Raw genomic sequence first — 18,054 nt, 5'->3', positions numbered from 1 at the left:
CCAGGATTCAAACCCAAGCAATTTGGCTGCAGTTGACAGCTGCCCTATAGTACTTGCTGCTGACGTTCTCCATAACCCTCCCCGCACCGTTAATGTTCATCTTCATGTTTCACTAAAATGAGATGTTCCGCTGGATATTCATTTACTAAATTGATTTACTCTGTAACAAAATCACTAATGTGGCTGATGGCTCTAAATCCAAATTGGGACTTGTCCTCATGCCACTTCCAGAACTGTGACATTATGGCTGGTGTGTCTCTATTGTCCTCCCTACTCAGAAATGCCGTACTGGACACTTGTGATGGGTGCTATTGACAGGAAGAAATGAACCAGCAATACGATGCAAGAACACTGATCATTTAGTCTTCCACCTAAGGACATACCAGAGCCTTAAAATTTTGTTTTAGTGAACAACCAAAGGGGAGACAAGGTCACTCAGTTTTGACTCAGACTTTTATCAGGGAGGCATCCGTGTTCAGGTGAACTTAAACTTGGTGTTTATAGAGGGAAAAAAAGTTTACAATCGAATGGAGTCTCTATCAAAGATTTTATGGGAAAGGATGAGGCTGTCACTGCTATAGTTGCTTTTTAAAATTCAAGAGAGAGCCTTGTGAAGAATGTAAATTTTGCTTACAAAATAGAGGAGCCAGTTTATCTATTATGGTCTGCAAGATCTGGATCTGCCCAAAAATTACAATGCAATTTCAATGTGTTGAGTCTTTCACAGACTCTCCACCCTTGAATGCTTCTTAGGCACTGTAAGTAATACAATTAAGGTGTTAAATAAATAAGAATGAGGATCAGAGGAGGCAGCCATTAAAGAACACAAACTAAAGAGAATAAAAAAGATGTTTTCTGAACTACCTGCTACGTTTCAGGACAGATGTAAGCCTTACTATTTGAGAATAATATTAGAGACTACAACTAGGACACTATGACCTGCTTTGGTTGTGTTAAAAATTTTTGTTTAGTTTATACTTCAACTTGTTCACAAAAAGATGCCTTTTAAAAAAACCATTTAAATTTAATTTTAAACAGAAAACATTCACATGATTCAAAAGTCCATATAAAAAGGGTATACATTGGAAAATGCCACTCTGAGCCCACTCCGTCTTTTATTAGTTTCTTGTGTTTCTTTCCAGAGTTAACACAAATGATAGCAAATGAGAACATACATTCTCTCCTTGATCCCCTTGTAAACACCAAAGTTAGTATATTATATACCCGCACACACCTTGCTTTTTAAAATGTACCTTGGAGATCTGTCCATAGCAGTACATACAGAATCACCTTACCCTCTGTTTGTAGTATAATATATAATATTCCATTTTTAGCTGTAGTTTTTAATTTATTTGACCACCACCTTATTGATAGACGTTTGAGTTTTCCTTTGTTCTCTCTCCCAAACTGCCCCCTCCTTTTTTTTTTTTTTTTTTTTTTTTAGTATTTTCAATTTGCTGCAGTAAAAAGCATACATTTTTTTACGTGTTTGAAATAAATCTGTAAAATACATTCCCGCGAGTGGGACTGCTAGATCAAAAGGTCAGCGTGATTGTAATTTGGGTATGTATTGCCAAATTGTTCTCGACTGGAGTTACACAGAAAGAACACTTTTTCCCCTGGTTTTATTACTTGTCACATCCCTGCAAAGACGTTACCAATCTAGGGCTTGATACGTGATTCCTGGTTAGTGCAGCTAAGACGGCATTCTCCCCAGTTAGGCATGCAAACCCAGGCACTCGGACTCAACATACCAATTTGCCTGAGCACACATGTCGTCTGTTTAGGAGCTATCTTCCCTTGGAATCTGCGATTTTTAATCATTGATGAGTGAGATTTCACCTCTGCAGGGGAAGGCGTTTGTATTATTTATCCTTAACAATGTATGAGCATTTGTTTCAACTGAGTGCCCGTGAAAAGTGGTAGACGGATAGCCCTGAACCCCGTCTGCAGTCAGCTTTAATCAGAGCCGCTTCTTGCCTTGCCCGCCAGCGAACGTCTTCCAGGCGAACTGCTTGGTGCTGCTTGTTGAACAGGGACTATAGTGTGTCTCCCCCCGCCCCCTACTCCTTTTCAACTTCACTGCTAGTGTGCTAGCAACGAGGATGTTGGAATGAGACCAGTTGTGAGGTTGTTTTTAGTTATGTTGATCTACTTAGCCATTACAAACTCCTTGGCTAGAGAGAAATACTAAAGTTACTTTCAGAAAACATCTGTGGGTCTTTGTTTAAATTTCAGAGATGAACATCTTTTATTACGGAGATCTTAGATCAAGAAAATCTTGCTAGTTAGTTAATAAACATTGTCATTCAATATGGTTTTCAAAGAGCTGATGCCATTATTCTCATAATTAAGAGTCCAGTGTCTAGAATGAATAATATCAGCACAAAAAAGAAAATTATTTAGAGGCAAATAATAAAATAGATTATTTTAAAAAAACAGATTCTAGAGCATTTGTGCTACAATTGAAACTCCTAATGTTTGCAGCTTGCCATTAAATAGTTATTACCATGATACTAATAAATATGAAAATTTTCAGCAATATTATATCAGGTATTCAAAAATTTTGCCAAAGATTAGAGATCATGATACTATTAAAAAAAGTTTGCCCTTAAGAATGAAAAACTAACAGACTGCATGAGACCCCATTTTATGAAAGTTAACCCAGGTGTCCAAGAGTGAAGATTCCAAGGCAGTAAGAGAAGCAGACTTCCAGATGTGGAGCTCTTGAGGGTCTTCTCACTGTGGACATCTCTATGGTTTAGGAGACGTCTTCAGGAGCATCATTGCATCTTCTGTATCACCTCATCCGTGTCAAGGGTTCAGCCATGGATAACTACAATTTTTAGGGAGAATATAAACATAGCCTTAGATGTAATCCCCTTAGTGAGTGAGATCTAGCAGGCTGAACATCATTCAGTCAGTGGTTGCACTACAGGAACACCTGGAATCTCCGTGGCTCATTATACAATGAAGCAAAATGATCAGTTGTGGAGGGCTTGTAGATTTATCTGAGACACCAGTGTCACAGATTCAGATGTCTGGGAAGCCGATGCTAAGGTGGAGTTGGAAGTGCCAAAGGTTTATTGGGGAAATAACACCTATGAAAGAAAAAAAGAAGGATTGAGCAGGAGTGGGCATCATACCATGCTGTAGATCCGACAATGTCTTCAAGCCCAATGAGATGCTCTGAAGCAAGGATTCCTACTAGAGGAGCCCCACTTAGGTCCTTTTACCTGCAGAACACAAGAAGAACATAACCTCACTTGAACATTGATATCGACACCAAAGGAGCTGTCAGCCCACCATACTCCTTGTAGCTGGAAAGCATTCTTTTCTTGAAGGTGGATCTGAGCGGTGCACCTCCGTGTCTACCATGGTCCACTCCAGGCCACGTGTAGTTGCAATTCATCATCCTTGATCAGGGCCAGCTCCTCCGGGGCTCTGGCAGACCCCCCTTCCTGAGGGGAAACTCAGAAGAGGGAGGTTAGGGGAATGAACGACAGACCCTGTCACTGCAGTTGGTTTCAGGGCCACGCCTGGCACCCATTGCCTCCCTCTTCCACTATCCATTCTACCGCCTCAGCTCTCACCTCCGCTGGTCTCTCTGGTTTACCTAGTGGTTGCTCCCAAACCCAGATTCCTGAGTAGTCTGAACCATATGCCACTTAGACTTGGGTTGCTATGCCTGCCCGTCACAGTCACAACTGGGCAGTGGAGTGTCAAGAGCTGCCAAAGTGGGTCACCTGAGTGCCACACATATTACCCCTTGAACCCCACCTGTAACAGCAGCCCTCTTCCTGCTCATCAGGGCCAGTGCCTCCTAACAGGATCGTGACTCACCTTTCCTGATAGTTTCTGCCACAAGGAGCCCAGAGTGCACAGACAGCCTCACAGCCATATCTTGTAGATCTGTAGGACCCTTGCTGTGTCCCCTGTCGAGAGTGCCCTCTGGGGAACCAGGATGTCAAACTCTGAACAACCTAGAGATGAGGGCTTGGGAAGCCAAAGTCCCTCAATCATCACTGGGAGTAAGGACAAGTGGGGCTGCTCCTGCTTGCACACCTTGGTTCCTGGACCCATACATTCCTCCTACTGGGGACACTGCTCCAACAGATGGCTCCTACTATCATCCTGGGCCCACACTCATATCCCCTTTATGAGTAAAGTGCGTTCTCTAGTCAGACGCTACTAAACAGTTGCTCCAAGAGGTAGGGTTGCTTTCATTACAGTCTGGAGCTGCTACAAGTTCTTTCATGCTCTCAACCCAAGTCAAAGCTGGCTGAGTTCCACGTCACCTGGCATGTGGGCTGGAACAGTTTTTGTAAGTATGGAATATGCAGCCGTTAGAACCCAAAGAAAGCAACAAAGAAGGAAGAATTTCTTTGTCGAGAGGTTGCAAGATGCAGTCATTTGTTTTTTCCTTTGGAGAGGAGTTCCCCGCGTGTCCCTGACCGCTGGCTTCCTAAAAACGTTGCTGAAGTACTAGCCCTGAATCTTTGAAGGATTTATCTCTCACCTTCCAGAGCACATATGTCTCACCCAGGCCTCCAGCCTGCTCGCCACTTCTCGTTCGTTATGCCCAGTCAGCTTGATGTTATCAACATCATGAATCAAGGTGATATTCTGTGGGAGCCATTCCATCCGATCTCAGCCTTGGGGCAAACCTGTGTATATTGCTGTCTGTTCCATTTGAATATGAACTCTTTCTGATCTTCATTCCTGATTTAGATAGGAAAAAATTCATTTCCAAATGAATGGCCACTTGCCACGTATCTGAAACCATTGTTAATCAGCTCGAACAAAGATACTACATTAGAACAGCAGATGCAAATTGGGGCTACTACTTGGTTGAGCTTGCAGTAGCCCACAGTCATTCTTCAGGACCCATCTTGGCCAATTAAATGGAGATTTGACAGAGTCCACCACCTCTGCTCTCCAAGAGTGACACTAATCTTCACCATCTTCTCCTGACCCCAGGATGCAACACTCTTTCGTATTAACTGCCTTGGCTGGAGTGAGGGGGATCAAGTTTCCTTCCTTGCTGCGATAGCTCTTACAGCATAGACCAAAGACCCAATGGGCCAGGTACATCAATCCCAGCTACATGTTGGGACCAGGGAGAAGACATCCGAGTGGGTCCATAGCCCTCTGGGACTTGGCCAGGACTCCTTTTATTGCCTGGGCCTCTCTGTTTTCACCCTAACAAGGTCTTTGAGTATCAGTGTTAATTTAAACCTCTTTTCCAATGGTCCTCAAGCTATCTAGACATTCCTCGACCCCCAGGCTACAGTCCAACAAGTAAATGGCCATAGGTCTTTTGGGGGAAGAACTGGGAGAATCTATACTGTACATACTTGTCGTGCTGTTGCAAGATTCTTCCCTTTGGTGACATGGTTACCTTTTCAATCTGTGGATTCCAGATTTGAAAACTGACTCAGATCCACAAACTGAGCAAGGGATCAAGACCTTTCACTGGGGCCTCTTGCTCAACCATTCTCCCTCTTTTTAATCATAAGTAGTAAGCAGTACCCTTGTTGGCTGCCCATCTCCTTTGCCCTGGGATGCCATGCTCTATTAATCATCTCAATAACTCTCTATGGATGAGGCCCCCTTGGTTACCACTCTGATAATCTGCCTCAAGCACCTGGCACCTGCTTGCACCTAGATTCTCAAAGTCATTCTGATTCATTCATGTGCCGTCTTGTGTATCTGGTTATGCCCAGGTGGCATGTGTCCCAGGAACAGTCCTGCCTCAGGACAGATGAAGCATTTAATATGGGTCAAAAGGGCTGAGCTATAAATATCCATGAGTCTATGAAGAAAGAAGACCAAAGCAATTATGACGCCACTATCAGTTTTAAAATAGAACCTACTATTTTTCTTCACAACATTTAGGTTGACTATTGGACTAAAACCTTGATAAACGCTGGGCAAGGAGAATGCTTTTCTGGGTGAATCTTGGATTTGAGTTTAATTTTATTTTGAACAAGCACCAAAAAAAAATCAGATCCTCTGTTTTAATAAATATGTGCATTTTAGAGGAAAATATTCATATATTAAGTATATGTGGAGAATTCATAATACTAATGAGAGAGTAATCCTTAATTTTTTTTTCTAATTCTATAACTCTTATTTTTATTGAAGTGTAGTTGATTTACAATGTTAGTTTCAGGTGTACAGCAAAGCAATTTGGTTATACATATACATACATATATATATATTTTTTTCAGATTCTTTTCCATTACAGCTCATTACAATAAATTGAATATAGTAACCTGTGCTATACAGTAGGTCCTTGTTGTTTATCTATATTATATATAGTAATGTGTATCTATTAATCCCAAGCTCCTGATCTATCCCTTCCCCTCCTTTACAGTTTGTTTTCTATGTTTGTGAGTCTATTTCTTGTTTGTAAATAAAACTTGTGTCTTTTTTTTTTTTAGAATCCACATATAAGCAACATCATATGATATTTGTCTTTCTCTGTCTGACTTCACTTAATATGATAATCTTAATGTGTAAAACCTACTGAATTACCACAGGCTTTGGGGAAAGTATTGAATAATTTAGACTAAAAAAAATTAATTCCCCAAACCCCTTGTTCATTTTAGGACAAACTTTCTCAAAACTGGAATTATGTTTCTTGATACAATTGGCATTTAAGAGAAATTTGGAGTGATTTTTGAATTGCCATTGATTTACAAGAGTTTTTTTTCTGCTACATTTGAAATGATTTCTTTTTTTTTTTTTCAACCAAATTTTACTTTTAGTATCTTGGATAGTAAACTCAGTTTCTGCCTTAGCCAGTATTTCTCATTCCACATCGAACCAAACACATTTTCACCTCGTTCACAATGCCTTTTAAATTCTTTACTTAGTGAGCATTTTCGTCAGCAGGGGTCTATCTGCCCCCTCCCTCCAAGGACCCTCACTGGGCATCTCTGGAGGTGTCCAGAGCATGGTTTGGTTTTCCCTCTTGAAAGGTCATGCCTTACGCTGGTTACCTGTTCCCTGGTCTCACCCACTGCCCTGCGGTGTATCAGAGGGAAAAGGGCAGGAATAAAAACTAGAAACGTTTGAGAAAGTTTCTTTAAATACTTCATCCATACCTGTGAAAAAACAGAGTGGAGCCTGTCTGTGGCAACTGTTCAAAACGAGAGAAACAGAAAAAGACTTTAGTAGAAAACCAACTTCATTTAAATGTTGGAGGCAGCAGCTTTGTTTGGCGTTTTAATCCCATGCTGGTGGATGCTAATTCTGTAACATTATACAGTTGCCTTTTTTTTTTTTTTTGGGTACAAAGGTAGAAGGGGGGTTTTCTTTGTGTTTTTCAGTGCAAAGTGATTCCGATCAGAAAGGACCAAGGTTTCAGCTCCAAGTAACTGACATTTCCATCTGAATCTACTTTTTTTTCCAGGAGGGTTGGGGGAGAGGTCTAGTTTTTCAGGAAAAGAACCTCTCTACGCAATCCTGAAACTGATCTTTAGATTTACTTTTCCTTAATCAATAGAAAAAAACTTGATTGCAACTCAACACTTATCTGACTCTAGCGCAGAACTAACTGAATTTTTGGTTTCAAGAGTAGAGGATTCAGACATCATTTCAGGAATCAGAAATAATTGGCAGCAAGTGGGGGAGAAGTGACATGAATTCTTGTTTTACCTAATTTTTTCCTGGTTTACCAAGATTTGGCTTAATATTTCCGACTCAGTTCCTCCAGTCTCTACAGAACAGGTTAGTGACATTTTTCATAAATACAAATATTTAAATGAATCCTCCTTACTGCTCTCTGAACTGTTTCCCTAAGGACTCCAGTCTTAAACCTTCCTGGCATCTCCTTCTGCTAAAAGTTGTGTGTGATCTCAGCTAAAGCCTTAGCATCATTTCCAGCAAAACTATTATTTATTATGTGCTTGAGATTTCAATGCATACGCTTGACAACTGAAGACTTACAATGAAACTCTTAAACAGAGATTCACTAATTTTCCGTGGAAGTCTGGCTGAGGAATTGTGATAGCTTCAAAAAGTAAGAGAAGGGTTTTTATTTTTAAGAATGCTATCGGGAACAAAGTTCATGATCTACCCGAGCACTTGGTTCATACGCAGCTGTATGTGTAACTTGGGGCTTTCTTAACATTTGCGCCTCAGCCCTACAGAGCAGCACAGACCGACCGAGGGTAAAGCCGCCAGTTCAACTGATTGTAACTAAAATGAAAAGTTCACTTCTGTGATGTTCTTTCTCTCATTAATTTGCTGCAACTAATTACTTGCTTGTGTACTGGATTCTAAGATTTCTGTGTAATTCCAAGGAGCAGCCCTGGTGTGGTTTTTCCTCATTACATGTCCATTATTCACTTTGTCTACGGAAAGTCAATGTACAGAGTCTTATATTGCCCATGACTCTGTTCAGTACTTCAAAGTGATGGATTGGCTCCATACTTTAAAGAAAGTGATGGCAAACTCTGAATCCTCCCACCTGTAGGCACACATTGTGTTTGAGTTGACTTTTATGTGATCCTGATTGAAAGGTGTTGTGAAAATTAGGAGAACCTGGTCTCACAGAGGATGGGTATCTGTTCTAGGGACACAACAGGGATCTTTAGAGTTGGGTCTTGTTTTTCGGTGCTTTAATAGCTGGAGAGTAAATGCCTTTCCTGTCCTCATTGCCACGCTCATTGATTCTATATAATTTCCCAACAATTTGAGTGATCTCATTACACTTTCAAACTGCTTCTCATGGGGGAGTCTAATTTGTTCATGAAGAGCTGAACTTGGGAGGCCCTGCCAGCATTCAGGGCATTTCAACCTGACTCAGAACTGTTGACGTTGTTATGTGAATGTGTTCTCTGACGGTTGTGATGTGTCTTGGGATTTGCCACCAGACACACCTGGTGTTCTATTTACTCTGGCAAGCTGGGGATTTTTTTTTTCTTTTTCTTTTTAAAATTTCAGGATGAATTATTCATCATTACTTAGAATTTGGGTCTCTTTCATCTTCGCACTTGTACGGCACCAAGGTGAGTACTACAAAATTCCATAAAGCTTTTGATTCGCATGCTCTTGAATTTATAAAGAGACACTTTTGTTGGAACTGTAATTGTCAGGGCAGGTGTACATGTGTCTACAGTTACAACAAGAAAAATGTAAATTAAATTCCGTTGTCAAGGGCAAAATACATTAACTTGGAGTGATGTTCGCTTACATTCTGGCTTTTTCTTATTTAACTCTGAACACAATTTGTATATATCAGGGTGCCCCAGGTTAATGAAGTAGGTCTTTAAGATAACGCAAATTAATTCCATTAAAAGTATCCAGGGTAGGTGTGTGTGCACCCCGTGCCTGATGACTGAGCCCAGTGAAGGCATTTAAGTTGTGGCACAGACTTTAAAAAATACACTTGTTTAAGCCGAAATCGGGAAGTTCCTGATGGCATTCATGTCAGTGATTTGTGTACCAGTGGCTTTTTACAATGGCCCCAAATCTAAAACTGCCAGTGAAATAAGAAAATGGTGTCCCCAAGTGACCCCTCCTTTTTCTCTACACAGCACTGCCCAGGGTAGGTGAGAGGTCATATACATTTCTTTCTATTATTTTTGAATTTTAGACAAGAACAGTGGGAAAGTCTGGATGGGTTTGAAACTTTTATGGCTAACATTCCACAGCATTTTCCTTTGTTTTGTTTGTTCATTTAGTTGACACATGATTACAAGTCTGAGTGAATAGGTCCTAAGGGCATGGAGCACTGACATTTTTCTGGGGTTGGTCAATTTAAGCAGATGTAACATGCAGACTATAGAGTCCCACTGACTATAACTTCCTACTTCTGCTCTAAGACAGTAGGTCTCATTTGGTGGAAAAAAAAAATTCTGGGAACACAGTTATGTTTATTGTGAAATCCCCAGCCTAAAATCAGCATGGGCAGGGAGATTTTCTTCTATTAACCCTGATGCTGGTGATACGCCGTGCTAACAAGTTATATTTTTTAAATAGTAATGGCTTCTAAGGTGGAAATGACTGTAATTTAAACCTACTGCCTTTTCCTAAGGACCTGTTTTTTTTTTAATGAACAAGGATTTGCTAAGCATTTATGATATTCACTATCTTGATTATTTGCATTCTTCTTAAAATTGAAAAAATTTTACTAGCCACTCTTTCCTGTTCAAAATCATGAACTAGTTAGGATCATTCATGAAGAGATGAATCTTGCCAATTTGCATTACGTTTGTAGCCGAGAGAGAAGTTAGGGACAGTCTCTATGACAGTTTTCTGTCTCCTCCAGGAGAGGCATGGACTTCCCTCTTCCTAGGCAGATTAGCCATTGCTGCTCCAAATACCAAGTCATCCTTCCATTAAAATGATTACAATTCATTTGAGGCCTTATTCACACTTGGGCATCACTCATAAGAAGTTCCCCAAAGGAAAAATCTGTGACATGATTTGATTTATTATTATGAAGTTGAGAAAGTTCATTACCCTTCAGATTTAATAAGTACCTGTGTGTAATGCTATGATAGGGATTATAAAGAGATTTTTGAAAAAATTCCTTCCTTCTAGGAATTTGGAATTTCCCCCTTCTACGTAGTTATGAATGTTAGTGAATCCCTTTGTTGTTTACCGGTTGGGACATTAAATAAGGCACGTCGGCTGAGTGCTCCTGTGAATAAACTAACCACAGCACCTCCTAAAGGTTCACTTTGGTTCGCTTCCCAGAGGCTTCTGCAGGTTGGGGAACGAGGCATATACACCAGTGACCAGGCTAGTTCTCCCCACTTTTCTCTCGGATGTTAGCCCCTTGGAAACAGACTAGCTCTGCGTGCAGGCACATCTCCTCTGGTTTCTGCTCCAGGAGGAGAGGAGCTGGTATGTGGCCAAGCACTGCTGAGCTGTGTTCTGGTCCCTCCGCAACTCTCTGAACCCTCTTACCTGAGCTGCTTTCTACTCACTCCGAGGCTCCCGCAGGAGTAGGGCAGCCCTCAGCCAGTTGCTCTCCAGCCTATCGGCTCCATCAGCACAGAACAGGGACCTTCCCAAGGAGAGGGCTCTGACCGGAGGTTGGGACGTCAGCATCTGGATGGTGGCAAGCAGGTACCTCAGGGACGGTGAGCAGAGGCCTCAGATGTATCTGCCACTGCCCTTGAAAACTAGCAAACAATTTAAGAAAACGGAAAAAAAAAAAGGTGATGCTCTGTTTTCATCCAAAAAAAGAAAGAACAGAGGCAGAGAAAAATTATACCCCAAATGTGGGTTATTTCATGTGGATGCCACTGGGTCAGCTCATCAGTAATGTAGACCCAGTTCTCTCTGAACTGGACCACCTCTTGCACGAGTTTGGATAAGAAACTTCTGAGAAGTCAGCCAGGCTGCCAGGAGAGGTGGTGACACGACACGGTTACAGTAGGGGAGCCCTGTGTTTGTGTGTGATATGTCTTTGACCAGGGTGATGAGTAAGTGCCCTGAGCCTCCTCTCCAAAGAGCTCCCAAGGGCCCAAACACCTTCACCCCAGAGGATCCCATGTCTGTCTCTGTAAACAGGAGCTGGGCAGGGAGCCTTCTCACGGGGCCGGGGCTCAATTAAGGTCATTCACAGGCCAGTTACTACAAACCCTCTCCTCCCACTTTTGTCCCAGATCCAACAATTGCTTATTTCCTCTGGGATCTGGTATCTTCTCCTGTTGTGCAGTGGGAGGAAAGGGACTCCTTTCAGGAAAAGACTCGACAGTAGAATTCTCGAGCTAGAAGGGAGTTTCACAGCCACTGGCCCCCTTCTGTGAACCTTGCCTCCTGACCAGGGAGCAAGCCGGCTCCGCCATGCCAGAGCTAGAGGCACCTCTCAGCGCTCTGAGAGCTCCAGGCAGTGGTGATTTCACAGCCTTCCAGCCAGTTTTGACCACTGCTCTCTCCTAAGTGCATGTAAACGTAGAAATGAAGCGGAAAGTGATTTCTCTTAAAGAGACGTGCCATCACTTCTGGGCACCCCTTTCTAGAGGCAGAAGATAACACACTGTGCACAGCTGAGATTTGGGATAAAGGAAGAGGCAGTCCGACTTGCGCCTAGTTTGTGAGACAGACTGAAAGAAGCTGGCTTTAGTGGGAGGGAGGGAAGCAGCTTGCCAAACGGAAGAGGCGCCAGGCATCCCTCTAACCACCATCTCTCTCGACAGTTCAGCCCAGGGAGCTCATGTATCCGTTTTGGCAGAATGACACCAAAACCCCTAAGGTAGACGACGGGAGCTCCTCCGAGATTAAGTTGGCCGTCCCCGTGTTCTTCTTCGGAGTCCCGTACCGCACCGTCTACGTAAGTGGAGAAGCAGCCCGCTGTCGCTCGACGGCTCTCCCCATTGTTTGTCATCAGGGAAAACTATTTTAAACACCTTCTTCCGGGGCTCCTTCCGATGGAGGGTTTATTGGCAGCCTGAATGACGCGTTCTGAGATTTCATGAGCTGATAGGTTTTATGATTAAGAAAGTCAAAGGTAGATTTAATGGCGCATGTTCATAGTAGAGGAGTACACAGGGCCATAAATTACTTTAGTGGGTGATTAAACACGGAAGTGAAGCAGAAGCCCCAATGCCATGAACATTATTTCTGCTACTAGACAAGATAAAAAGATACAGTGAACCAGGATAGGAGCAAGATCGTTTTTCTTTCCCTGCGGGGGGTGTGAAAAGTTTAGGCATCTCCTGTTCTTAGGCTTCCGACCAATTTGGAGCAGGGCAGAGGATGATCCACTATTATTATGAAAGCCGTTTGCAGAATTGGCCCCCGCTCACTGGGTCTGCAATATGCCGTGGGGTCTCGTTGTCAAACCCGCATGAAGAAACGGTATCATTTGCTGTCAGAGCTCTCCTGGGCACCTGTGTTCGCAGGTTATTTTTTATTTTCTAATCATTGGGTTTGCTGCTAGTGAGACTATTGCCCATTGACTGGAAGATTCAGAGCAACTGAACTTGCCTTAAGTAATTGGGTGATGTACCCCAGAAATTGACACAACATTGTAAACTGGGATAAAGGAAGAGGCAGTCCGACTTGCGCCTAGTTTGTGAGACAGACTGAAAGAAGCTGGCTTTAGTCAATACATGTCAATAAATACATACACACAGACACACGCACAAAAGAAAGAATTAGGTGAAGCAAATGTAGAGTGTATCATATGTCCTGCCCTGGAGGAAGAAATAAACCTCCAAGCACCTCCATCTCTGGCCATCTCTGCACCTGAGACCTCTGTCTACTCCAGCTTCTGACTTATAGCTCAGGGCTGACTCTCACTAGAAAACAGATCTCTCTTCCATTACGTAACCAGGTGTCCTTGGACCCGCAGCATCAGGATCACTTGGGCGCTCGCTGGAAATGCCACATCTCAGGCCCCTCCCCAGACCCACTGAACCACAAACCCTGGGCCGGTGCCCAGCGATCTGTTTTAACGAGCCCTCCAGGGGATTCTGGTGCCTGCCAAAGCTTGAGAACCACTGCTCTTAACTATAGAATGGAATCAAAACACACCTGAGTCATCTCCAACTTCCTCTGCTGGTCCGTGTGTTTTAATTACACCATTGTTCCCTAGAAGACACACGGCGCTGGCATCCTGAAATGCCTCTATGTTCTGCTCACAGCAGGGCCTCCCTAGGCTGTAACAGTAAGTTTCAGAATGTGTTGACCTGATTTTGGAGATGAGAGGGAAACACAGGACTTCCATTCTGGAAGCCCTGGTCTCCCAGACCACTAGAACACGTGCGTTTAGTTAAGCTCCTCCTTCTCCACTGTGCCACGTGACATGGAGTCTGAATAATTCTTGCTTTTGCCAGAGGAGGGGCCTTCACTTGGGGCGGGCTTCTCTGAGGGCAGATTGTTCCTTGAGTTCCCAGGACTCTGGGCGTTTTTCAAGCCTCTGGGTTGTTCACTGTTACTTGCAGACAGTAGACTCACAATATCCCTGAAGCTGAGTCTCCAGCTTCCTTTCCAAACCCCGCACCCTCGCTTCCAAAATAGGTTGACATACCCTTGGCCCAGGGACTGATAACTTGCATCTGGGATCTGGGTCACTATTATTGCCCATAATATTACCAATTAATATGAACCTAACAATAGAGTGTCTCTGTTTGGAGGAACTGCAAGTATGCCCATGATGAGCATTTCGCTGCTGAAGCCATACAAGCCCTTGGGTTAAACCAGCTTTATCTACCAGCGTTAGAGCTGCAGACACAGGCGGACACAGATTGTTTACAGGTCCTGTATATTTGTGTACATATTGGCTTGGTATGTGCAGTAAGGTTTAGTAATTTAGCAAGTTTACTAGGCCATTTACAAATCATGAAGAAGTCACCGTAAGATAGTCATTTACATATGCAATGTAAAATATTCACATCTCCATTTTTACACAGCGATTATACCAAGAAGCCACCAGACTACAAGAGCTAGAATAGAATTGGGCACCTGTAGGTTGTAACCGTATTTGTTCGGGGTACAGAGTGGTTGTGACATCAGTAGAAATCCTTTAAATGTTTCATCCAGAGCGGGATATGGTTCATCCTGAGATCTGAGTTTGATGATGGAGTATCTGATTTATCTTTTTCTGACACCCCTTTCTTGTCATATAATAGGAATCAAGGTCTCATATAAAGCGCCTTAGCTTTTTCATTTATCTTTTTGCTTCCACGGTTTTTTGGTTTTTTTCCTGCCTATTCTGCATCTGTAACTCTAGAGCTTCCCTCTTACCCACATAAGCCACTGCCTAGCTGAACAGGCACACGTACGTGCACACACGGGCACCAACACACACACACTGGTAGCGTTTGATAAGTGTAAATAGAGATAAGATAGAGAACATGAAAATGAGACTGATTATTAATAAGAAATGAAGCTGACTACAAATTGAAAGTGAAAGAAAAGCAATGAATTTGGAAGTAAACGAATCCCTGATTGAGCAATGGAAGCCGGCATTTAGGGGTTCTCGTTCAGTAGTTTAAAAGTCATTTCCATTCACATGATTAGGCAAATGTCTGTCTTACTTTATGACTCTGAAATCATCATGGTCTCAGATCCACTGTGCAAAAACCTCTCTTATTTTTGTAGGTCAATAACAACGGAGTTGTTTCCTTCAACGTGCTAGTGAGTCAGTTCACGCCCGAATCGTTTCCCCTGACGGATGGGAGGGCCTTCATCGCCCCATTCTGGGCAGATGTGCACAATGGAATTCGAGGCGAGATCTATTACCGAGAGACCATGGACCCTGTCATCTTGAAAAGAGCCACCAAGGACATCAGGAAGTACTTCAAAGACATGGCAACCTTCTCTGCCACTTGGGTTTTCATTGTGACATGGGAGGAAGTCACGTTTTATGGAGGGAGCAGCACCACACCTGTAATCATTCAAATTTTCCGTTTTCCGCTTCATAGCCTGACATCTAATTCTTGTCCATCTTCACTACTGTGAAGGAGCCTAATTGTTAGAGCTGAAGAATGTCAGTTTCCTTGAGTTACACTGATGAGTCTTGCCACCCACTTTCCAGGAAACAGAGGGAGCTATCAAACCTAACCAGCCCAGTCAGCTGTAATATTTCAGAAGATGTGCCATGCCTATCACGAATCATTACAAATGTCTAAAAAGGAGCCCTCCGCAATTTTCTTGCAGCAGGTAGCATTCCTATTTTTCAGGGGAGTGATTGGGGCCCTGAGACCTTATCCAGGCTGTATAATTAGGGACCCATCAGGAGCCCCAAGGTCCCTTTTTCTTGCCAGAGGCACAAATCCCTCTCTCCATCAGCTAATTTTCTCCCCTCTTACTTTTGTTCCCCACAAAACCTGATAGGAGGAAAAGGAAAATAGGGTACCAGTTTTAGGCCAAATGATCTGGTTCATTTCATTATGTTACGATCTTTTTTAAAAAAAAAATTGTGGCCGGGGCTAGAATTATTCGTATTTGATGCTAATTGAAGTGGGCAGTTAAAGCAGTTCATGAATAAAGTTTCAACATCTGCTCAGAAATCCCAAATGAGCAATCAAATAAAAGACAAATAAGAGAGATGATCACTGGCCTTATTATAGAGGTAATCAACTTTCTACATACAGGGACAGAACGTGGTTTTCACGAAAGCTTGCCGTTTGTTTGGGTGACTTTGACAATGGAGATTTTGGAAGCAGCAGATGTGTCTTCGGTGTATCATTTCCAGTGAGCAAAGGCACTCAAAAATCTGCCCTTGCTTTCTTAGGATTATTTCCAATTCCATCTGTTTTCCCATTTCCTTGGCAATGAGTCAGTTGCTTAAGGGTGGAAGAGAAGCTACTGAGTTAGAGACAGAGGTGGAAAAGTGCTACGCTTGCAATCCATAGCTGCCACGCAGCGCGCACACTGCCTATGCGCACCTCCTGACCAGAGCATCGAGATGCACTTTATCACCGAGAGGTTCTGGAGAACAGAAAGATACACGTTTAAACAGTGGATGTATTGGCTAGAAATAACCTCTAAAGAAGCACACATTTCCCTCTGTCATGTTATGGATTGCTAACGACTGCTCAGGTGATGTTTTATGTCCTTTAAGCCTCATACCTTGCAGCGTTAGAATGCAGGATGCCAGCGGTTGATAAATTTTCGTGTCAGCGAGGGGGAAAAAAAGGAGAAGAAATGCCCATCAAATGCTGACCACCATTTTTCCAAAAAACTTCCACTGGCAATAAAAATGGCAAGATAATTTAGATACTTTCTTGTTTGTGCTTTGGAGCAAATTTCTGGATGAAGTGAGGGCTCTTTGGATGAGGAGGAATGAGGTAACACCTAAGTGCTTTGAGCTCCTTGGAGAAAAAGATGATAAAATCCTCAGAGTTGCAGAAGTGTCCATCCATCCATCCATCCCTGTCTTTGAAGTTGACCCCTTTTTCCATATCCTGTTATCCAGGCCTCTCCATCTCTAGAGGAACATGTATCAACAGGCCCCTGAACACTGGGCATGAGGATCTTAGAGCAGAAGCCCATCTGCTCTAAGGGACATGTTTATTTTAAGGAAGGAAAACTAATATTTATTGAGGCTGACTATGAACCAGTGCTGTGGTAAGCTATCTTTGCAAATCATTTATTTCTCACGAGACTGTTCCAAAGGAAGCTCTCTCCCCACTGTAAATGGGAAGGTACCAGCCCAGAGAGGTGAAGTAACTTGCCCAAGTGGCAAGAAAAGGGATCTTCAAACTCTGAATCCTAAACTCTTTCCTCAGCTGCCTCCTCCAGGCAGCACTGGAAATCCTCTGAAGTATAAAAGGGCTTTTCAAGAATTGAAAACATCATTCTACAAAAACAGCTCCAGGAGGGTCTTGCATGGTTGTTGAGGAGCTACGTATGTGCGGGGAGGTGTGTGAGTGAGTAAGAACACGCCAGCTTCTCGGGCATTCTCAGGATGGCTGGTTGGTTTGGAGGTGATTCCTGGGATCAGAAATGGGTGGCTTTCAAGACCTGCTTGGACCAAAGATACTTCCAACTTCATTTCAGGAGAAGGAATTAACTTCCCGAAGGAGAATCCTGGTCTGAAGGAAGGCTTAGCTTTGGTCCTGGTGTGACCGTGACTCTGTGCCTGTCTCTTGAACCTGACCCCACAGTGGCCGTATAGCTGACTGCTCCGTCCTCTCTGTGCCCCACTTTGCTCTTTTGTTGAGCGGGGCTGGAGGATGGAGGCAGATGCCTGGGTGGCTCTATCATAAACGCCATCGGCCGGGCAAGCACAGAACCTGAGGAGAAAGTTCTAGTTTACAAAAAGGGCTTTTCTTTACTTGGCCCTTGTCCCCCTCCCTGGGAGTGTCTAGGATGGGAGATCTGAGGCTTCCAAGATCCTCTACCTCAGTCTGATTACACAGGATAAGGATGTGGGTCTTCCTCTGTGTCTGACAGAATGTTAGCCAGGATGGTATCAGGCAGCTGGGGAAGTGCTAGGTTTGGATGGAAAAGGTCAAACAGCCTCTCCTCTTAACTCTATTTTTATTTGAGTTCCCTGAGAACACATATCAAGGGGTAGGTATTAGCAGGGGGAGATAGTGAAGGACAGAGATTACTACAGCTTGTTTCTGGAAACTG

General features: G+C 43.1%; 1 protein-coding gene across 3 annotated transcripts in view; it reads left to right on the top strand.

The window, feature by feature from the left end:
* The first annotated feature begins 7,536 nt into the window (after positions 1–7,536).
* The window catches only part of TECTA (tectorin alpha), a 67,232-nt gene continuing 56,714 nt past the window's right edge, over positions 7,537–18,054 (top strand). For 2 of the 3 annotated variants that reach the window (XM_072953731.1, XM_072953730.1), the window contains exons 1-3: positions 8,957–9,020; positions 12,165–12,298; positions 15,073–15,360. In XM_072953731.1, the coding sequence (XP_072809832.1) occupies positions 8,957–9,020; positions 12,165–12,298; positions 15,073–15,360 (486 nt within the window). Of the gene's footprint in view, positions 7,738–8,955; positions 9,021–12,164; positions 12,299–15,072; positions 15,361–18,054 lie in introns of those variants that run through there. The other variant, XM_072953732.1, reaches the window with a different exon arrangement.

This window comes from Vicugna pacos, chromosome 33 (genome assembly GCF_048564905.1).
Source record: "Vicugna pacos chromosome 33, VicPac4, whole genome shotgun sequence".
Classification (NCBI taxonomy): domain Eukaryota; kingdom Metazoa; phylum Chordata; class Mammalia; order Artiodactyla; family Camelidae; genus Vicugna; species Vicugna pacos.
Note: the sequence above shows the minus strand (reverse complement) of the source record. Positions and strands in the feature narration are given on the sequence as shown.